This window comes from Mus musculus, chromosome 2 (assembly GCF_000001635.26).
Source record: "Mus musculus strain C57BL/6J chromosome 2, GRCm38.p6 C57BL/6J".
NCBI lineage: Eukaryota > Metazoa > Chordata > Mammalia > Rodentia > Muridae > Mus > Mus musculus.
The window spans coordinates 16,738,612-16,762,604 of record NC_000068.7 but is presented as its reverse complement, the minus strand read 5'-3'; the positions used below and the strand labels follow the sequence as shown (position 1 = coordinate 16,762,604).

General features: G+C 38.4%; 1 protein-coding gene across 2 annotated transcripts in view; it reads right to left on the bottom strand.

Moving 5' to 3' along the window:
* Nucleotides 1-1,472: 1,472 nt before the first annotated feature.
* Nucleotides 1,473-23,993, bottom strand: part of Plxdc2 (plexin domain containing 2) — a 405,393-nt gene continuing 382,872 nt past the window's right edge. Inside the window, exon 14 of one of the 2 annotated variants that reach the window (XM_006497531.3) lies at nucleotides 1,473-11,414. In XM_006497531.3, coding sequence (XP_006497594.1) covers nucleotides 11,298-11,414 — 117 coding nt within the window. In that variant the 3' untranslated portion in view covers nucleotides 1,473-11,297. The remainder of the gene's footprint in view (nucleotides 11,415-23,993) is intronic. The other variant, NM_026162.6, reaches the window with a different exon arrangement.

Genomic DNA, 23,993 nt, shown 5'->3' with positions numbered 1-23,993 from the left:
TCCTCTGAATTGAAACATGGCATCCTGGAAGGAGGCACCTTACAATCCAGGAAGTTAGTAAAACTTCCAAGGTTCAGGAAGTAGCCACTCTTAGGTGCCACGAAGTCCGTGAAACTTAAACGTTTCATAGATCCCATGCTCAAGATTTATAAGCATTAACAGCGGGAGGAGAAATGCTCAAGATTTATAAGCATTAACAGTAGGAGGAGAGAAGATTCTAGTCCCAGAAGAGCTAGAGAGCTCTTTCCATCTGCTATCTATGCAGGTATACACTTTTCAGTAATGTAACTGCTTCTGAGTCACTCATGCTCCAGTAAGGCTCTCCACATCTTAGATAGCATTAGGTGCCAACTTAATACAATTTAGAATCACCTGGGGGTGGGGGACAGAGTCTCTACTTAACTGTCTTTATCCCATAGGTCTATGGGTATGTCTGTGGGGAACCGTACTGATTATTGATAAGGGAGAGTCAAAACCACTGTGGGTGACACCCACTCGAGGCAGGTTATATATACTGAGCTGTAGAATCGAGCAAGTTAAGCAAGAGGGAAGGAGGGCACATGACAGCAATCAGTGTTCCTCTATGACTTCTGCTATTAGATGCCTTGAGTTTCTGCCCTGAATTCTCTCAGATATGGATTAGTACCTGGATGTTTCAGCCAAGTAAATCAATTCCTCGGTGCATTGCTTTTAGCTAAGGTTTATCACAGCAATAGAAAAAGAACTAGTATGTATTAGTTGCTTTTCTATATTCATTTGTTCTTAACTCAATAACCTTGTTGGTTTACTAAGTTAGACCAGCTTGACAGCTATTGAGATTTCCCCAGGAGAAGTCATGCAACATTGAGATTTAGAACACCTTATTTTATCTAAATTGCCTGAGGCCCACAGCCAGCATTTCCCCCCGAGGAAGAGTGGCAATTATTTCTAGTTTAGAAGAAAAGAGTTAAAAGAGCAAGAATGCCTTCTGGAGCTCACTTCGAAATCAGCAGCCTTCAAAAAACAAGATACCGAGAGAGATGAGGGCTGCTTTTATATATTTAGGCATGTTCCAGCTTTAGGATTCAAAGTGGCTGCTAAAACAACACCTGTTTGAGTCAGGATAATTCAATAATTGCTCAGACAGTGTCTGAGAAGGAGAAGGGGTCCTTCCCCAGTTGCAAGCTACAGCATAATCTACCTTACACACATATTCAACTTAATGTACACATACACACATTTCTCTATTTCTAGCATACGACTCTGGGATTTAACTCAGGTCTTCAGGTTTGGGGGTCAAGTATACTTGCCTGCTCAGGCATCTCACGTGAGCCTGACCTGGTGTCCAGTTCCTATGGTAGAACAGGTTTAAGAGCAAAAGGTTGTCTAGCATAAGATTAGCTGGTTGCTCTGTACTCTGTCTGCAAACACTTTCTTTCACAATAGAAAAATAAAAGAAAAGTGACAGAAATATTCAGAATGACAAGAGCTAGTGTACTTAAAAATTAAAACAAAATGTTCATTTATTGTTTTTTAATATGCAGCCAAACACGACAGCAGTGTTACACAAATAGCTCACTTCTTCCCTTTTAAAGTTCAAAGTTGGTTGACTCCAACTTAAAATTAGAAGAACATGATTTCATTCTGAAAATAGCAAACAATAGCAAAGATGTGGGTAACACTTCGTCATGACCAACTTCCAGGCCTTAGAAGTTATATTGTACAGCTATCAGTCAGTATACTGGATTTATTACGCAATTACTAGTTATAAAAGAACTTCCTCCATGTTGTTTGCAGAACAAGAATGACAGAAAAACTTGGTATAAGAATATATGTAAAAAAAATTAAAGAATCATTCCAATCATATGGATTTCCAGGTAAAAGATAGAAAGCTAATGAAGCATAAGAAAATACATTAACACCTAGCTAAGTTGTCTACACCTAAAAAATGCTCAGGAAGCTGTGGTGCTAGGCAGCATTTGGATTATGGAATTTGAACCAAGGGCCTGAGTTGGGCTCACACACCTTTTGCTCTCAGCTATCTTCCATGCAGAATCAGATATTATTCTGTGTATGTTTGCAGGCTCTTCTATGTTCAGGGTGACTTCATTGAGAAGTATGGGCAAACTATTATAGACTATGATAGCACAATAGAAAGAGTCTCAGAATGCCTCTTGGACATGGCAGAAAAGTTAGAAATGGCGCCCAGAGACTGGAAGAAGTTTGAAATGCTGATTTTTCAAGCCTTGCAGTAAGAAAAGTTTGGAAAATCCTCTGCAAAACCACCCTTCACCTGAAAGACACAAATTTGGTTGGCCACAGAAAGCTATCATTAATGGTAAGACCCATCCTGGCAATGGGCCCTGCTCACCCACAATTTTTCCTTTGTTTTGGCCAATTGGATTTTGGGGGTCAGATTTTCCTTGGTGTGCTATTCTTAGCAGCAGACAGGGAGCTTTGTGAATCCAAAACAGTTCAGTTATATCCACTTTGAGACACATCACAGATGTTCTCTGCATTGTACAACTGGCAGAAAGTATGGACATCATACCCTCAACCACAGTTCTCAAGTTTTTCTCTCTTTGACTTTTAACATTTCAAATGACCACAAAGAGCAAGACCAGAAACAGTAGTACATTCCTGGCATTTCAAATGCCCATGATCCCAGTTGGCATGCAAGAAAGACTTGCCAAGTCCCTGCCAAGATGCCTCAATTCAGGGAAATGTAAGAGTTGTTTTGACCAGTTAATGAAGTTTTCTCTCAGTGCTTAGCCAGGGTCCCCAATACTTCGGTTACACCATACACAGGACCTCTGTTTCTGAAAACACTTAGTTGGTTTCTCTAAAACGGACTTTGACATTTCATTCCAATGGAAGCTCTGATTTCTTTCTTTCTTTCTTTTTTTTTTTTTTTTGTATTATTTTCAGAGGACCCAATTGGAAGCAGTCAGGGTTTCTTTCCCCTGGTATGCTATGACAATCTAGCAAACGCAGAAGTGGATGATCACAGTCAGCTATTGGATGGGTCACACGGCCCCCAATGGAGGAGCTAGAGAAAGTACCCAAGGAGCTAAAGGGAACTGCAACCCTATAGGTGGAACAACAATATGAACTAACCAGTACCCCTGAGCTCTTGTCTCTAGCTGCATATGTATCAAAAGATGGCCTAGTCGGCCATCACTGCAAAGAGAGGCCCATTGGACTTGCAAACTTTATATGCCCCAGTACAGGGGAACGCCAGGGCCAAAAAGGGGGAGTAGGTGGGTAGGGGCTTGTGGGGGTGGGTATGGTGGACTTTTGGGATGGCATTGGAAATGTAAACGAGGAAAATACCTAATTAAAACAACAACAAAAAGACAATCTGAACATGGCTTTGTTCAATTATCATTAGATATTTACATAATTGTCATTATGGCATCCAGACAGTAGCCATTGAATTCAGGTCCTGAGATATCAACTTTCTCACAGATAAATCTTGGGGGTTATAGATGAAAGAAATCATTCTTATTGATTTCTGGGAAAAGATATTTCATGTGATTTTTGTTGCTTTTGTGTGTTTGGCTGGCTCTTAGTCACAGAAATTGAACAGTATGTCTGTAGCTTTTAAATGAAATGAGTTAACTGGAAAAGCAACTACGTGATTATTAGTAACTCAAGTCCCCAGAGCCAGGACTCGGTAGTATTAGGCTTGGTACTGTCAAAGAAACATGTGAGTGATGGTTGAGGTTTAGACTAATTGATGACATCCTGTACTTCAAGTCTATCACCAGCTACTGGTGTCACTTCCAGAATCTGCGTTCCTGTGTCTGAATGACCTAATTTGAGCTGACCCTCATTGAATATTTATTTGAACACTTCTCTGAGAAGTGTTGAACACTCTGTCTGATCATACATAGGGATATTTATTGATATCCCTGGGACTCATCTTTCCTTACTCATTATTACCTACATAGTTCATGTACCAAACTTGTAGACTCCTTTCCAGCTATGCCTGTGTTGATGGGTCCCAAAGGCTTACAGTTGCATGATAAATGAGTGATACCTTAATTAAGACACACATATTTTATAATGCAAAGGAGGCAAGAGATTGCTGTTAAAAATCCATACTCCCTTGGGAGAAATAGTATCATTGAGATGTTTCAGCCGAATTATAAAATGAATACATACATCAATATCTGCCAAGGCAATTTTTTTTTCATTTTAATCCATTAGTAGAATTTTTGAATAACCATTGCATGTTAATAAATCTAAGAAATTAGACAAAGATGAATGCCAGATTGTGATTTGTATTTCCCAACCTTTTATCATGGATAGAAAATAATAAAATCTTTTGGTGTTGACAACGTGCTGTAAGGTTTAAGCAGATACGCTTTGGGCATTTACTACTTCAGAATAAAAAAAATAATTGAGAAGCCAATGTGATGCTGTTCTACAAAATTCTTAGAGGAATTTGATTCAGGGAATCAGGTTTTGTTTTTTTTTGTTTTTTTTTTTTTTTTTTGCAATAATCATTGTAGTGGTAATAGGCACTGAATGCTGTCAAAGTTATGCCTGGAAACAATTAGGCAGATACAGTGGAATCTGAGTTGAATTTAGTGGACCAGGTGATCCAGAACCTAGAGAACTACTACCACATAGTTTGACAAGACAGTGAAAGTATAAAAGTATGCACACCTATGCAGTTCTCCAAATTTGGAGATTTTTGATTTCATGCTCTCCGGTGAGAATATTCCCCAGGGGTCTTTGTCAGTATTCAAGGCCTACAGACTTTTGTCCTGAATTTTTCTCTTGTGCATATTAATTAACATGAACTGAATAATTCTGAATGCTACCTAGTCCCATTGGTCTTTAACAAAAAATAAAGAAAAACAAGATATTACAGTTTCTGTTCTTTGTTTTTCTGGAATGTTTGTAAAGGATTATCTTCGTGAAGTTTTACCAAGTTTCTCAACTGATGCAAAATAAATACATGTACTAATTGACTATACTGACAGTTATCTACAAGAAGCTACTGAACTTCAGGGACACTGACATAAGGCACATTAAAGTCATACACATTGGTGTGACATACTTAAGCATCTCAAATCTGAATTTCTGAAATTTCAGTGCCTTGGGGCAGAATTATTTTCATATAATAGCACAAAGGCAGCCCTCCACATCAGCACTATTGCTGTAAGCACATAGTTGATTAGGTGACAGGAGAGAGTATTCTTATGGTCCTAACAGGAAAACTTTGAGGAATTAAAAATAGAAAGGTCATACAGTTTTACTTAAAACTAGATGCTAGCAGCTTCACCTTCCACCCATATTTTGAAGCTCCAATTTGTAGATGAGGGAAACGATCCAAGTCTGACATAGTCCAACTGCATGACTTCAGGGTCATGGCTCTGTATCGAGTACAGATTGTTGTCTCAGTGATTATGGATTCCAGGTGTCATTTCTTGACAAACAGATGACTGATGAGCCATCAGGAAAATTTCAAGTTTCCACAGATAGCCTATTTTCCAGTCTCCTCTTAATTATATCCTCATAATAATTGTTAGAGCAAGAGACATAGTACTGGATAATGTTGGGTTGTGGTTGAACTATGTGCTATTTTTGTAGTTTGAAGTTTATGATTCCAAGCTTTGATATGAATAAAGATAAACATATAGTAAAGACTAAATAATACAGGAAATGGAGATTTCCTTAATCCCTCCCCCCATCCTCTCTCCTCAACACAGAATTGTAATCCTCCTGCACTTGCCTCCCATGGCTTGAATTGTAGGTGTCTACCACTGTTCTGGGGCCTGATTCCTGAGAAAATCGACTTAACAGGCAACACAGGAACTTTACAAAGAATGCTTTGGCCATCCTCTTCCCACTGTGCACCCTGAGAACACTAGTGATGTCTATAAATGCCTTTTCTTTGGAGGGATTTGTATGATTCCGAGTAATCAATAAAAGTTATGAAGGTCGCCAAATACCTAGGAATTAGAAGGTAGAGACTCATTTTTCAAACCTTCACCAGACTTGGGAACCTTACATGTCAACAGCGCTGAGTTGAGGAAATGACGTCTGTTTTTTGATACAACAGTTGCAGTGAACTTAACTGGTAAAAGCTTTTTAGATGCACTGGTGTTTAAAACTAAATATGTTCACCATTTAAAAATGACAGCAGAATCCATGGAAGGGAAGAGAAACTCTATTCTGGGTCTGCTCAGTACACATTTAAGTGAATGGACAATTCTTCCTGGACCTTTGAGCCTTTCTCATCTCATTGATAAAATTAACAGCTTATTTGAAATAGAGCAAATAGTTCATTGAATTATTTCTTATTTGCAAAGTTGTGTTTGAAAATCTTATTGTATTATAATGTTATATTTATTCCCTAAACTACTTATTTAGACTTGTTCATATTTAAATTATATATATGTGTGTGTTTGTATGTTTGTATGAGTACAGGCACTCATGGAGAACAGAAAATGACGTGAGTTCCCCTAGAGCTTGGGTTACAGATGGTTTGAACACCGTTGACCAAACTCTGGTCTTCTGAAAAAAAAAATTAGCAAGTTTTCTTAGCCACTGAGCCATCTCTTCAGCCCTCTGAACAGTTTACACACACACACACACACACACACACACACACACACACACGTTTGTGTGTGTGTGCGAAACAAAACACCATATAATTTGTTTTCTTGTATCAGAAGATCTGCAGAATAACTTCCACACAGTAGGTGCTTAACACATAGGAAAATTAATTCTGTGGTTCAATGAAAGAACAAGTAAAAGCACGAATCAATGTACTATGTAAAATGTAAAGTGCTTTATAAAAACACAACAGTATGAGTATATCATAGGTAACAGCCCTGATCTCACAATCTTTTCCCATAAGACCTTCTTGGAAAACAAGTTCCCGAATAGTTTCCACGAACAAGTAAAAACGGTGATTATCTAGGTAGCAGAAATTCTTCAATAAACAGTATTAGTTTTCAAATACCATTGAGTAGAAATGAAACAAAGGCAGAAAAAACATTCAAATGACAAACATAAATAGCACTGCTAACTGATGACCACAGCTGAGGAGGTGAGAGAGGGGACACATAAGGACCCTATCAGGGATGGAACTGGAAATAGAACAACAGGATTCTTAGGACAGTAATAGCATAGAAGACTATTGCTTCAATGCTTCATACTATAGGACACAGTGTGTAGACAGCATCCTTATAGCAGGTGAAATTAATTTTTCATGGATTATGACTTCCAGATGCTTAGTTGTCTTAATTACTTACAGAGGAATGTAAGCCACAGCAATCAAAAGGAGAAAAAAAAAAAAAAACAATTGAGAGGTTTAACTTCCAAACCCACTTTTGACACCAACGATAATTATTGTACCTATATAAGCCTTTGTTTTCACGTCAGTAAAAGGAACAGGTTGTATGAGATGCCTTCCCACACTATGTATTATCTGGACATAAGCATACTTTAAGGTAGTTTTATTTTGTTTATAAAGTCTGGCATTTGTAGAATTTACATCAAAAGCAAGTTTCCTCCATATTTATATGGAATTATGTCACAGTTCCTTGCTTTTTAATAGAAATAAAATACATAAGAGATAACTAATGTTTACAGGATCATCTATTTTGCTTTCAAAAGAGCCTCTGCTAAGATGCCGGGATTCCTGAGCAGAACAAACAAAGAGGCACAAAGTGACTCCAAATAAGAGAGAGTCCAGGCAAATGGGGATACACAGGTGATTTGGCAAATAAGAGAACAAGGCAGGAAAAAAAAAACATGGACAAAAAGAAACTCAAGCAGTTTTTCTATTCACTTTGACACTTTCTCAAGAATATATTGCCTTCATTGTCTTGAGTTGCCTTTTGGATTGATGGACTATTGTTCCCTTGTGTGCAATTTGGTGCTTGCCTTACAGGTGTGCTTTATAGATCACTTCTCTGTAAGCTTTCAAGTCTTTACATCTGTATTAATCCGTCTGTAAAGTAATCTTGCAAAAAAGACAGGAAAATATATTTAATTTTTTTCCAGTGTGAAAATTGAGAAGTTGAAGGAAATACCATGAAGATGCAAAGCCATGTCAACTGGTATTCTCATTTCTTTATGAGGCATCTCTTATATTACAAGAAAATAATTGTTTGAATATACCTAAGAGCTCTCAAATACCCTTGCTTGCTTGCTTGCTTGCTTGCTTGCTTCCTTTCTTCCTCCCTTCCCTCCACTATTTCCTTCAAAAGCAAATAGTTCAGTTGAAACATTATGGCATGTTACAGTAAAACTTTCTTCAATGATAGAAGTGTCTGTAGCCCACACTGGTAGCCATGAGCCATGTGTGGCTATGAGTCATTCAAAATGTAACCAGACAACTGAATGAAAATTTATTTAATTTAAAGATCACTACCCATAACTGGCCAGTAGATATAATAGTAGACAGCACCACTTTAGATCATATATTTCAGAGTCTACTAAATACCCTAAAAGCCTTACTGCAATAATATTTGTTCTCAGTTGTTCTTTGCCTTTAACTATTCTCTATTTGTTAATGTCCCACCACAAACATGCCAGTAAGTGGCCTGTAACATCTTGTTGGTTGATTTGTAACTCTGATCACTGATTACTACTCTTACAAATAATTAAGATGACATAAGTAAGTTCCTTTGTAACGCCATTTCTCTGATTTCCTCTAAAGTTGTTTGCATCCCATTGTCATTTTTCTCATAAAAATGCCAGTGCTAATCTTCATTCTCACAAATGTTGACTAAGGTGCTTGTGTCTACCCTTTGTAATGTATAAATAAGATGAAGTCCATGCCACTGGACTCCTTTTTGAAGTTTTTGGAAATCCTCTATGCCTTTCCTTTAAAGAAAACAGGAATCAAGAACAAACCAGAAGCACAAACAGAACTAGAATTTCTTAGCAAGAAGAGACTCTCCCAATATTTCCTCTAATGCCTTGTGAATTCAGGTAAAGCAGAGTTTATTCTCTCTCAATTATTTTTGAACATTTTCATAGAACTTAGCATCCTATTTGCTTCCAATTGTTTTTCTCCTGTTATTTGGTGCTTTGGTATACTGATTAATTTAGAGGGCCTTGTGCATTTATTTAACAGAACTATTGATTATCTTAAGTCCAACTGGAAGATGGGCTTTGAAGAATATAAGGCTAACATTACTGCTTGAAGGAATTATGCAAGGAGTGAAAAATAAATGCAAAGATATCTAGCCAGCTGCCAATCCGTTGCTTTTAGAAGCCATGATTATTGCCAAAGTACACGAAAGCATCCTTATCTTGCCCTAAAAGGAAGTCGTCTATGTGTACCTTATGTGTCTGTAGAATACCAGCTGCACCAATTGCATTGGCAAGTCATTTGGTTATTGCTTTCTCACCAAAACTGTACCGACAAGAATAAATTGAGATATTGCATATAACACGAGCATAGCTAGGGTACAGGTTGTCACCACATCCTGTAACCATGTTCCTCTTCTCCCTTTCTTTTCTGACATTTTAAACCAAGGTTAGGGAAAAGTTACCATCGTCACATACTTGAAGTATTTACAAGTATAAAGTATAACGCGAAATGCAAGTGACAGAAAAGAAGCCTTGCTTATGGAAAATAATAACCTGGCAGGCAGCTGTCCAGTGGAGACATTGTACCCAGATTGTAAACTGTCAGTGAGGTGTTACTGGTAAGGATATTTGCTTCGTGAAACCTGAATCTGCCAATGCTGAATGCTGTACCTTGTAAGAACCAGAACTTTCCTTGGCACAGAATGTGGAAGTTTTACAGGGCAAGCCATTTGTAGAAATGTATGCCACAGTATCTGAACTCATGTTTAGGGGCATGGTTTGCATTGACCGCTTTCCTCCTTGACTGGTACCTTTCCCGTCTTTACGTATGGGAATTGCCCTCAAACATTTGGATTTCATTCAGAGTATAATTGAAACCTCGACTTGAGGGACATTTACAACTGCTTCTTTGAATCAAGGAGGGATGGGTTGATATAAATGGTATAGGGGATGCAAGAGGCGGCAAATGATGCATGCTGCAGCTAAATGAACCACTTCTGGAAGTGACATAAAAATATTGAGGATTATCTTACAATGTTATGGAAGGAACCAGTGATGCATCTCGCATTTGTTTTGTCTTGATGACAAAATACACTCTTTAGAGCCACAAGAGCCTGCCTTGTGTTAGTTATAAACAAAAATATATTTATATATATATATATTTATGTAACTACTATGTGCTTTAAAGAAAATTACTGTGTGATTCAGCAGGGTTATTTCATTTCTTTGTTTGTTTGTTTGCTTTTTGTTTTTTTTCCTATCACCAGGGATATGTTGACTTGAATGGGACAGGGATTGACAATGAGTTTTTCATATAGACATGGTAAACTTCACAAAAAAAATCTCCTAAGATATTTCTCTCAAAAAATGATCTCACGAATATTCCTCTTAATTCTGTCCGTTTTCATAGGCCAAGAGCAAATGAGGCTTCATAGAACTCCAGGTGGGAGAGGAAGCAGCACCTTAGAAGGCATTTTATTCTTCAGTGAGAGAACGGAAACCTCACTGGCTACTCCTTCCTCTCTGGTTCTTAGCTTAACATTAGGGAATTGTGTCACAGCTCACAAAAATGGTATTCATTACCAAGGAAGAGGCAGGCAGAGTTTGAACTTCTGAAAAATAAAAGATTCATCCTACAAAGTAATGAACTTGTCTGCACAATGACATCTAGAGCAAAACATCAAATCCTTCTGCTGATAGTCTGTTTGGAAAAGATAGAAAACCCTCCATCCATGTTTGGTTTTGCTCCTGTGTGAGCTATTGTTCCCTGCAATCTTGAAACATTCACCATTGCTCTTTTCAGTGACAGTGTTCAGGCTTTGGAACATGATTATCTTTGAGACGTCAGAGAAGAACATTTGAACCAAAAGTGTCGATCCCTTGTGAACTAAAGCTTTATTTATTGTCATATTTTTTTTCCTTGATTTCTTTGCAACCCTGCACCTAAACCAAAAGCATCGTCATCTCGTCACACTCCTGGCAAGTCCACCGGAGATGTTCCTTGTGAACCATGGATGTCATTCCACTAGGGAATTCTTTAATCATTGTACATGGTGTCTTGTACAAGTCTGAGTTTTCCTTTCAATGTTCCTGGGCTGGGCTTGTCCAGAAATCTCGTCGCCCTTCTGTCTACAGCAGTTTAGGGCTCCTTTGTGTGTGGTTGTGGGTTGTGTGTCTGTTTGTCTTAAATGCATAAGCAAAGTTTTAGTCTTAACACCTGTAAGCCAGTACTGGTGCTGCTCTGTCCTAAAATTTTAGCACTGCTCTGATACAATAAAACCTTCTTTCTCTCCAACTGGTTCAACTTCTGCATAGGCAGGGTGTCCTGAGCCTCTTCGAAACTTCATTGCTGGCCATCTGCTTGGGCGTCTCTAAAACAAGAAAATATAGAAACAATGAGCACAACAGTGAACACTTATCAGTGATACATGTTTACCAGGTTCTGTCTGTAGAATGCTTGTCATACTCAAAGTTTCAATTCCCAGCATCTTGCACATCAAGTATAGTAGCACATTCCTCCAATCTTAGCTTCAGGGAGGTGAAGGCAGGAGAATCTGAAGTTCAAGCCCAGCCTGTTACACATAAGTTACAATATTTTCTTGCTATTCTATGTTGACTTCTTAATGCACCACATTAAGTGATCTACTACAGTAAACCCCCCCTGGAATTGATTTATCATCCTCTGTAAGGTCCCTGAGCTTTGAGTATCCATTTTGGTTCTACTGATGCCTATCAGATAGCAGACTATTGAGTATATCTCCTCCCTGACAATTGTAAGTTTCTGAAAGGCAAGGTTTAATGAGTGCTTTGTAATTATTTATGTTTGAAGTGTGCCAAAATAAAGAAGATAAACTATGATTTTAATATTTATTTACTGATTTCTGAATGAATGTATGTGCCCACATGAGCTTATGTGCACCACATAAATGCAGGTGACCACAGAGGCCAGAAGAGTCCATCTGATGCCCCGAAAGTGGAGGTATAGGAGGGTGTGAGCTACTTGATATGGGTTCAAGGAATCAAACCTGGCTCCTATATAAAAACAATGTTCTCTTATGATAAGCCCTCTCTCCAGCCCATTAAAAATTCATTAAAAAAGGAAATAAAACAAAACCTCCACTTTTTTGTGAGCAGAATATTCTATGTAGCTCAGGCTGGCCTGGAACTTGTGAAATGGCTACCTTTGTCTTCCAAGTGCTAGGATTAAAGATGTGAACTTCCACATGTAACCCTGATGTAAAAAATCTCTTTTCTACAAGTCAATACCAAAATCACTTCCTTTGTCATTAATTCACTAAAAAAGTACGGCCATAAAATTCTCTAACCATTCCTATGAGTTGGTTATAATTAGCTGTTAGATTTACTAGCAGATAAGATAGAGGAAATATCACTCAGACTTGAGAAATCATTTATTAAACTAAGTACATCTATTTATGACTTTTAGGTCCGAACATTAAAGGTGTCAAATCTTAAAAATGGGACCCATCACTAAAGGTTGTGAACAAACTATGAAGCCTATGAAGTTAATATTGTATAGTAGACACTGATTCTAAAACATAGGCTATTTGTATTGACAAGAGGAGCCTTCTTTTCCAGTTCTCTGTCTATCAAATTAACCCACTGTGATTTTGAAATAGATGTGCTGAAATGAATTATTAAGCTACAGCCAGAGAAGACACTAAAATGCATTTCATAGCCACAGTGACATTAGAAGTGATTACTCCATTTATCAAAGTGTCTGCAATTTTGGCGTAAATAAGGCAATAAATATTGAAGGGATCATATTCCTATGTAGAGACTTTTAATGCAAAAGAGGTTAAATATCAGTGTTCATATAGCGACACTTGGTATCTTGCTCTTGCTAGATTTGCTAATGACATGCCAACATCAATGATTAATGGCTGTGAGGGAAGTATTTCACATCAAGCAGGAATGGATATTAGTTTTATGTTCTGGAAAAATGCCAGATGAGGTAATTATATTCTGATTATTAATAATATTATACACTGGCATCATAACACCATGCAGTCAGAAAGTCTGACGTTTATTAGCTGATTAAAGCTCATGAGGTAAGTGATGCTGGATGCTCCTTGGTACCACAAAGAAGACATTGGAACTACCCCAGGGAGCAGGCCCTGAAATGGGCCTGAAGATCACCTTTGACAGGCACATACTGAGCCTCTCTCTGAAGCTGGGTACTGTAACTCGTGGCTATTAAATATTTTAGAGTAAAGACTATATGCCTTATAGCTTACTATTTATAGTCTGACGTATCTTCAGAACTGGGCTTCTCTAAAGCCATGGCTTCTCCAGGCAAACAGCACTGTTAATTCTTTCCTTTATTTCTATTTTTGTAAAAGGGAAAAAGAGTGTAATGGCCCCTGGGTCCAGCTGACAAGGGCCACCCCAGAAAATAGTCCCTGTTCCTCGAGATGTATAGGTGACAAGCATACTGAGAATGGCACTCGTGTAAGTTGCATGCTAGTATACTCTCCTAAGTATTACCTTATACTAGGTATCCATTTGCATTTTCTAAAAACTAGCAAAACTAGGAAAAAGCAGCTGAGATTAAAATGAAATCTATCTACTCACAAAATTAATTTTGCCCATGTTTGAAATTAGTTCTTAAATTCAATAGTTTAAATATACCCCAGCCAGTGTTTGTGGACATGATCTTACTTTCACCTTACTCTTTTATCCATTAATTAATTTATTTCTTCACTTTACATTCCTATCACAGCTCCCAACCCCAGTCCCTGCCTCACAGAACACATCCCATTGCTCCCTCCCCTTCTGCTCTGAGAAGGGAGACAGCCCCTGGGTACCAACCCACACTGGCACATCAAGTCACTGCAGAACTCTGCACAGCCTCTTCCACTGAGGCCAGTTAAGGGAACAGTATCTACAGGCAGGCAACAGAGTCAGGGACAGCCCCTGCTCTAGCTGTTGAGGGACCCACATGAAGACCAAGCTGCACGTCTGCTACATGTGAGGTCATCTTTTGGAAGCTATTATTTTATTTTTATTTCCTAGTGCCTGGAAATGAATCTGGGCCATGTACATGCTGGGCCAGTTGCTGGCTCAGGGATCTTCCCCAGCTTATTATTTTTTTCTTCTTCTTCTTCTTCTTCTTCTTCTTCTTCTTCTTCTTCTTCTTCTTCTTCTTCTTCTTCCTTCTTCCTTCTTCCTTCTTCCTTCTTCCTTCTTCCTTCTTCCTTCTTCCTCCTCCTCCTCCTCCTCCTCCTCCTCCGCCTCCGCCTCCTCCTCCTCCTCCTTCTTCTTCTTCTTCCTCCTTCCTCCTCCTCCTCCTCCTCCTTCTTCTTCTTCTTCCTCCTTCCTCCTCCTCCTCCTCCTCCTCCTCCTCCTCCTCCTCCTTCTTCTTCTTCTTCTTCTTCTTCTTCCTTCTCCTTCTCCTTCTCCTTCTTCCTTCTTCTTCTTCCTCCTTCCTCCTCCTTCTCCTTCTCCTTCTTCTTCCTTCTTCCTCCTCCTCCTCCTCCTCCTCCTCCTCCTCCTCCTCCTCCTCCTCCTCCTCCTTCTTCTTCTTCTTCTTCTTCTTCTTCTTCTTCTTCTTCTTCCTCCTCCTCCTCCTCCTCCTCCTCCTCCTCCTCCTCTTCCTCCTCCTCCTTTCACATATCCTTAAAGATTATTTCCCTTGATTTATTATTATTCATTTTAGAAATGAAGCTAGAAAGACTTAATGGCGATTTGGAATCCCTTGCGGTCGGTCCCATGTCACACATCATTTGCTTATCTAGTTGTTCACCACCCTCCTACATCTCATTAGTAAAAATGAGTAAAATTGATAAAGCACAATGAAAAATTACCCAAGATAGTCATCATTCATACAAAACTTAAAAATCTTATATAAAAGAAATGGCATTTCTCATAGTAATGTGTTAGAATACATGCAAGTTAAGTGCTATAAACGGAAAAGCCGAATGTTTGAAAAATATTTGTAGCATTGACAAAATGCCACAAAAGAAAGGCTCCACACCACAAAAATTTTGCTTCATGAAGGACATGACAAACAAAACAAAACAAAACAAACAAACAAACAAAACCTTATGCTATCACTTCCAGCATGTCTGGGATATGCATGAACCAAATCTTTAGTCTGTGTTTGGTATGGAGGAGATTTATTCTATTTTTTTTTCTGTTCTTTCACAGTTCCCTTGATGCCTCTGTTTCATAACTAAAAAACCCAAAGGAAAGTGGAAAAACTTTGCCAAAAATCTGCTGTCCTTTATAAGACCTCCACAAAGACATGGGCAATGTCATTCTGAGACCACACTATGGTGACTAAGTCATGTGATGTCTTTGGAACTTTTTTTCCTATCTTCAAACTTGTATTCAATGTTTCCTTCAAGAATCTAGGATCTTTATAATTGTCCTGAATTGCTTAGAATCTGGGTAAAGAGAATAATAACAGCAATAATAAAACCTCTGTGTTGTGATTACTGAACTACAACCCATCCTGTTTTGGTTTATTATATAAATCCTAAATATGTAGGAAAGTTACATTCATTGGTATTTACTGAAGTTGTTATTCTGTATCTGTCTGCAGCTGTTCCACTACATGTTTAGAGGAAAATAATAGTTAACTATGACTTTAAGTGGACGAGTAAGTATTTGATCTCATAGAAAAGTCCTTAGTGTTGGTGCTGCAGTGTGAAACATGGACCCAATGGGCTGAGGAGGACATGGACAGAGGAGACTGGAAACCTGGGCACTGATTTGGTCCCATAGTGAACTCACATGTCTGATGACAGTGAAGCAGCCATATAGGGAAGAGATCCTTTGAGCTTCTTCCTTGAGACCCAGGCATTGGCAAATCTATTTTCTTTTAAGAATGGCCAATTCAAAGTATTATAGGAACTGGAAGATACTCCAGGGTCACTTGCTTGTAAAGCAGAATGCATGTTGAAAACCCTATATTCAAACCAGAATGTAGTGTGAATCTATTACAGATAACCAGAGTATAGCACCCTCAGACAGTCAGGTAGCCTTCCATTTAATTTCTGAGAAGTTATGTGATTAATTACATTCAGAAGAAAATATTCACAGTGATTTGTGGCACTTGGGGTAAGTCAGGTAGGCTGAATTCTTAATTACTCCTTCAGCACTAGTAACTGAAGAGTCGTCCAAATCCGTCTCAATGGTCAATGGCGAGATAATTAGTTGATCCACAAACAAACCTGTGGGGTCCATTCAGCTAGCAGTGTGCACAAAACAGTTCCTGGAGACCTGTTCTCAGGGGCACAGAGGACATAGACAGGTCTCTCCGGGCTTAAATAGCCCTGGGAAGGAAAATAATCAGCACTTAGGTTAGCAAAGTGCACAGCAGTCTTTGACAAGCATAAAGTTGAGGTCCTTGTATTTCCTATTGCTTTCCTCTGTGAGTACCTGAAGTGGCAAGTGGTTGGAATCACTCCCAAACACAAGGCTTAGGAAAAGGAAGTGGTGGGTTCTTTGTTATGTTTCCTCATCTGGAAAATGAAAGGAACTGAAGAATAGAGAGGTTGGTTTCTACTTACTCTCCTCTTAAAAACTATTTTCTTTAAATATATAAATTTTACATCCTGATCGAAGTTTCCCCTCCCTACTCCTCTCCCAGTCCTTCCCTCCTTTACCTCCCCCTATCCATTCCTCCTTCCTCTCTCTGTAAAAAAGAGGAGCTCTCCCATGGATATCACCCAGCCTTAGCATATCAAGCTGCAGTAAGACTGGGGCTTCTTCCATTGAGGTTTAAAAAAGGCAGTACAGTGTGGGGAAAGGGTCCCAAAGGCAGGCAACAGGGTCAGAGACAGTCCCTGCTCCTGCTGTTAGGAGTCCCACATGAGGACCAAGCTGCACAACTGCTGTAATTAATTAATTACATATATGCAGAGTGTCTAGGTCAGTGCAATGAACAAAACCTTCTACTTTCCCTTTGTCCTGCTTACAAGATGTGCAGGGGTTAAAATGGTGCAGCACTCGAGAGAAGGATGAATCAATGACTGGTCCAGCTTGAGACCCATGCCATGATAGGGAGCCCACCCCTGACACTATTAATTATATTCTGCTATACTTACTGACAGGAGCCTAGCATAACTGTTATAGAGAGGCCACACCCAGCAACTGATGGAAACAGATGTTGAATATTCTTTTAAAACCTTTTAAGACCATAGTCTCTTTTCAGTAGTACAACCTCACCTGGTGCTCACTGGTCTCCAACAGGCTGACTTCTCTCTCTGTCTCTCTGTCTCTGTCTCTCTCCCTCTCTTTCTTTTTCTTTTTCTTTCTTAAAATATTTTATGATTTCTTTCATTAAGCATGTTTGCAAGCTTTGCATTTAAGTGTTCATGCTTTATTATGAGCCTACTAAACTCAAAGGAACCCATTTTCAGCTGGGTGTGGGAGGCCTAGGAATCAGCATTCCTAGTCATCCCCCAGTACTATGGCTGCTGCACTGTGAGACATCCCTGAAGATTAAGGGTCATGATTCTGGATGGTAACTTAAAGCAAGAACACTGTCTCAAGACAAGGGGAGGAATATGAACTTTAACCCTGTGTACCTAGCACACAGACCAACCAGGGAACTAAACACGCATTTCTTTGATAGCCAAATCGGCTCTTTAACCTTTACCTTTGACTGGGAAAAGGAAGGGTCTATTTTTGTTTTTCATACCTTCAAACATAGTCGTTCACTATTTTCCTTACTTTGTGTTGAGTATTTTTTGGCTTAGTGAGTTACAAGGCTGAAGTTTCAAGACATAACAAACAATTATAAAATGCACCAGTTAACTTTGAATTTCAGATAAACAAGCCACTTTTCAAACTATGTTTAATCCCACAAATTTAAACAAAAATTGACTCATTTTTGTTTGAAATTCAAATATGCTTAAGTGACCTGTATTTTATTTGGCATCCAGCTGTATAAAAATACTGGCCCTGAGTTAAAACCAGTGAAACTTGCCATCTAATTTAAAAATACAAGACTCAGTTTGAGGCAGTATCTTTCTGCCTCATGGATTATAGGTTTTTCTTTCCTTGAAAAAAAAAAAAAAAGAGTAATTTTCTAGAAATGGCCATGAATTGCCAGCAACAGCTCAATACTGAATTCCTCAACATTTTATATATTTCTTGCTTTTCGTACTTTAGTTTTTCTTCATTTGAAAGTTGTCTTTTAGATGATCTAGAAATATGAGCAATAAATACCACTGGCTCAGATACAAATGAGAGTATCCAAAAATATCCATTAACAATGACAAAATCATGCAGCATGTTATTTTTTTCCTTTAAAGCTAATGTATTGAAAGTATAAAGAAAATGAGTTTCCATTGGCTACTAAGTTAAATAGACTTTTCATTTATTTTTTATTTATAATTCTTCCCCTGTTTCTCTGTCTCTGTCTCTCTATGTGTGTGTATGTTCTTTTGAGAGGCCAAAAGAGAGTGAGTGTCATATCCCCTAGGAGCCCCTAGGAGCCCCTAGGAGCTGAAGTTCCAGGGAGCTGTGATATGCCTGGCCTGGGTGCTGAGACCAAACCTAGTCCCTTTGCAAAAGTAGCAAGTGCTCTTAATTGCTAAGTCAGATACTCAATGTGAGGAGGAATGCTTTCAACTCCTACATCTCAAGCACTTAGTGTCTTATTTTCTTTCACTGTGAAGAGGTTTCCAAGCAGACTGAAATTAAAATCCCTTTGAGGGAGGGAAGTCAAAACATAACTGATATTGAGAGGCCGCAGTGACCTCACTTACATGCTCACAAGCAGGGCTCAGGCAAACACGTTTGATAAATGTCCCCCAGAGAGCCAGTGATCAGTGAGCCCGAACACTTCCCACTATCTACTTACTGTTCTTCATCCACATCTATCATTTCCTTCTCTGAAACTGTCTGGGGGATTCCCTCAATCAGGGGTGCCACTTAATTTATCATCTTTACTTATACAGACCATCCATTTCTGTTTATGTCTAGGAAAATGGCCCAGATGCCCATGTGCAGATTAGAAGTCACTTCTTGCCCTGCTCTGCAAGTTCAGATATGTCTAGTGTTTTATCAGTCTCTCTTGATGTACTCTGGAAACACTGTGGTAGCGTCTGTGGATGTATCTTATAGTGTCTATTTTTTCCTACTCTCTCTAGATATCCTAAGGCCCAGGAGACAAGAACTGCTCAACTCTGAAATGTCTACTGCAGTGGAGTACCAAAGACAGTTGATACCAGAAGTGGATTCTTTTTTGTGCGCTTCTGACTATTCCTTCTAGTAATAATCTCAGAAGGACATTGGCTAATATGAAAACTAAAAAATAAAATAAAAATTACTTTTCTAAGTTCTTTTCTGTTGCTGTAATAAAACACTCCAAACACAAAGTGACCTAGGAGATGGAAAAGTCTACCACTGAGAGGCGTGAGAACAGGAACACAAGGTAGGAACTTGAAGGAGAAACCAGAGAGAAATACTGCTCATAAATTTATGCTTAGTTAGCTCTCTTATAGAGTCCAGGACTACCTACCTACAAATGGTGTCACCTGCAATGGGTTGGTCCCTCCTCTATTAATTAATAATCATGAGAGATATATTCAATCTGATTTATGCAATTCCTCGGTAGAGGTTTTCCTCAGATAACTCTAGGTGGTATGTGTCAAATTGACAATTAAGTCAAACTAGAAAAGATTGTCACATAAAATAAGAACACAGAAATCTGAATGTGTATCTTGTGATGCACATTCCTGAAGATTCAGGAACATAAAAGTATATTGCCATGTAAGTGAGCTTCACCAAAATCAGAGGGTGATTTTCCTATATTCTCATACACACAACTGTGACACCAAAAGTTTTCATCTTGAGTCTACAAATTTCATGCAAATGTACAAGGTACTATCTTATGGGCTGAAGATAACTCTGGGCTTAAATCAAGTACCCAGCATCCTAAGTACTCCAAATTCACTCTCTAAATGGATGCTTGTCACAGAGTTACGGACCAAATATACAACTTGGTATTCTAGTATAAGCATCCATGTAGCAGTCCACTTACTTGTGGACAAATAATAAAATTATGCTAAGCTTTTGTTCATATCAACATTGTGATAAGAAAACACAATAGTAGCAAGCTCTACCCTTTAGCAATTAGTTTGGTAAAGTTTTTCCAGCAAAAAAATATTTTTTCCTTACTATGGTTTAGAATTTCTGGCATATAATGCCATTAAAAAGTTAATCTTATTTTAAATTTTACCCAGAAATGGCCCCCTGTAAACAGACAAAACTCCCTCATTACCTGAACCTGGACCCAAACCTTAGTCTACAATAAAATGAAACGGTACAGACAAAAAGACTCATAATGAACGTAGGTGTTGATTTGCAGAACGTTTACTCTATTGTATAGGTTCTATATTCTTGAATGATATGCTACGTTCATGACTTTCTCATTCATTGCCAGACACTTTGATACCCTAACTGGGCATGATGATAATGACTATTAATGAATGCATTCAGTCAGCCAATGAAGTTACCCTTTTCACACATCTATTCAAAACATCTGCTAAACTAGAAGCGTACACACTGTGTTTAGGGAGCCATTCATTTGCATGTCAAAGCTTAAAAAAATGCTAACAAGTAGTGTTATCCCAAACCACAGCAGGAAGAATTCAAAGTGTATAAGATCAAATGCCCACCGAAAACACTCAACATATGCTATGAGTTTCAAGGAAAAGCCTTGCAGTTGAAGTTGACTCAGTAAAGATAGTTCCATGAACAGAATAAGTATACTATAAAGAGTAGCCAGAGTGAAGCTGACCACTGATGAGCTTCATTCTGGCCCTTCTATGTGGGGGAACATTCCTGGTCTTCAGAAACTCTCAGTCCCTGGTTTTGTGTAATTTGATTGTCCTTTTCAATAACTTTAGTAACCTTTTCTATCTCAATGTTTCTTCCAGGATATTTTGAATTTATTCAATCGAACCCCTTTGACATGCACATTAGACCTTATACAACTTCGCCTCAAAGCAGTCAGCCACCTGGGGATCTTAGGATCACACAAACCTAAAATACCCTATATCCTTTGGCACAACAGTGACTATCATTAGTCTCTGCCATTTTCCCAGTCTCTGCCTCACACTCTGTCGGCCTTGGACCATTTTCAATCAATTCACAAGTAGCTCTCTCATCTACATGACAAGCAATTCTAGATAAACTTTCATCATCTTTATAAAAAATTCTTAGCTATTACATTTTTGGATTTCAGATTCTACAGCTATTGTGGAAAGGTCACATACCCAGTTTAGTCCGACCTCAAAGAACATCAGTGCTTAGACTACTGCTTGCTTGTGGCATTCTCACAGTATGCCCAGTAACCAGATATTCAGGTCCCACATTCACCTCCTGCTATCCCCCAATTCTGTACAACTCACTCTATTTTTACTTAGAATTCATGCTTTTTCTTATCTGAAATTTCTTTTGTGTACTTGTTTTCTGTCCAATGCTCTTGTCTCAGCTAGCAGGTGATGTTATCACTTTCTCCTTTGCAAACACTTTGAGACACTCATGCCTTCTCACCTTTCCCCTTTCCCCTCCTCCTCTTACCCTATCCCCTTAATGCAACTTTCCTTAAGCCCACACTGATCCTGCCATCAGGCCCTACCTTCCTCCCTTCTCCTGTGACATGACAGCACTCTATACTACTTCAGAACTTTCCATTTTTCAATTTCCTTATGCAAATTGATGATATATTCACCTGAATTTTATTATTTCTTCTGATTTCAGCTGGTCCTACTTGCATTTCTTCCTTTCCTTATTGTTTCTGTGAAAAGCCTCAATTGAGATTTGGTCATAAACTCAAAGCCAACCTGCGTCTAACCCCTCACTCTCTGTCTTTAAAACTTTGCCTTCTGATTTTTCCACTTCTCTTACTAGAAAATTTAATTACCAAGTTGCGTGGATGTCCTGTATTTACTACTGAGTCCTTTCTTTCTCGCTTTACTAATTGAGAGGTCACTTTCCTTACCACTAAAGAACTGTGGATTTTCCAGATTGCATAACTTGGATTCTCAGTCTATCTGTAACACAGTTTCTGATCTCACTACAGAAACAGTGAATATTCAAAAGAACTGATTGAAAATATTTTCAGACAGACAAAGGAAAACTTAAACTCTATTTTTATCATTCACATGGTTCTTGAATTAACCCCATTCCACATCCTCTGTAAAGACCCAAATTCAGCTCAGAATCCAACCTCACAGAGTCACTGACAGAAGCATCTAACTGCTTTCTAAGGGTTCTTAATGGGCACACATATTTAATTGAGTAATAATTTGTTATCAGACAGGCAATCTACTCAAAAGAAAAGTAATCTGCAGTGGGTTTTGGAAACAATCTGGTTGAATGCTACCCAGTGACTTGGCCAACAGTCAAGACAATGCTACTGTGGTCATAAATGCTCTAGTAAAATCACATGTGAGTTAGTGCCTCTAGCTTCAATGGTATGACGGGCCGAGTTCCTCAAGAAACTGCTTTTATAAAGTTATTGCTGTTGGGAGTACCAATGTGTTTCTAAATCAAGAGAAAGAGCTGGCAGACTTGGTTCTCAGCAGCTTTGACTACAGGGATGGTAAAGGGACAGGCACTCTGTACCCTAAAGTACTTGTGGTTTTTTTTAGTCTGTGTCTTAATCACACAACTAGTGAACAGCCTGATTTAAAAAATTTAGGCTATCAAGCCTATGAGCTTACACTATTTAAAAATTTTATGCCATGTCTCCCTGCCAGAGTAGAACAAAAATAGATCTTTTGAAATGATAGCAATATTTTGACATTTTAAAATTTGTGTAATGCTGAATGAAATTAACACGCTAGCACACATTTTTATCTATTTAAGGTTTAATGGTAATTGCACTAATCACACGCAAAAATAATTAGCAAAGTGATATGCATGATGCATTGTTTGACTACAGCAATCACGTTTTCTAGGTACATATACTCAGGGGATCCTTTTTTTTCTTTCTTTTTTTAAGAGAGCAGAGACAGTTGATGGGAAAAGTGGTGTGGCTAACTGATCATTAAAGTAATCAGTTAGGATATAGTAATTAAGAAGGAATTTAGTAGAAAGCTCAATGAAATACAAGATATTTTATTCAGTATTTTTAATAATTCTTACCAGTGAAATGAAGTAATTATTTCATTGAATTAGAAACATTGTTTTAGTTTTGGGAATTTAAGTGAACACATACCAACCAGCAAAGTAAATGAAAGATGATGGCTATTAATTGAATCTTATTTTGATGACTGTATTTAAAAAGTAATCACTATGAAGTCTACATGATATACCAAATTATCTAGTGATGCACATGACAAATTCTAGCCTATTAGAACCATAGACATCAGAAGTGTGTGTGTGTGTGTATGTGTGTGTGTGTGTGTGTGTGTGTGTGAGGTCAGAGGGCAATTTAGGGGATTAAGTCTGTCCTACGTGTGAGGTCCTGTAATAGACCTCAGGTTTTTGGGTTCAGTAGCAAGCCCCTTTACCCACGGAGCCATCTTGCTGGCCCTCTTTTTGAAATAACATTTTGCTGTCGACTCTGCTTCTGTTTTTGTTGTTTATTTGTTTTTTTTAATTATTTACTTAATGTATGTGAGTTCACTGAAGCTGTCTTCAGACACACCAGGAGAGGGAATCAGATCCCATTACAGATGATTACGAGCCACTATATGGTTGCTGGGAATTGAACTTAGGACCTCTGCTCTTAACTCCAGTCCCCCCAACCCCCGCTTATGTTTTGTTAAAGCTCTGTAAACTGCCCCCTAATAGTGTTACTCTTTAACAAGAGTGTAATAGCATTTCAACTAGCTTTGATGTCTTGCCCCACTTTCTGGAGCTCGTGAGAACCGAATATCATCTTTTACCTCCTCTAAGAATAGAAACAAGAAGTAATTTATTTCAGTGTCTCATTTCCCCTCTTGACTTTTCTTAACGATTGA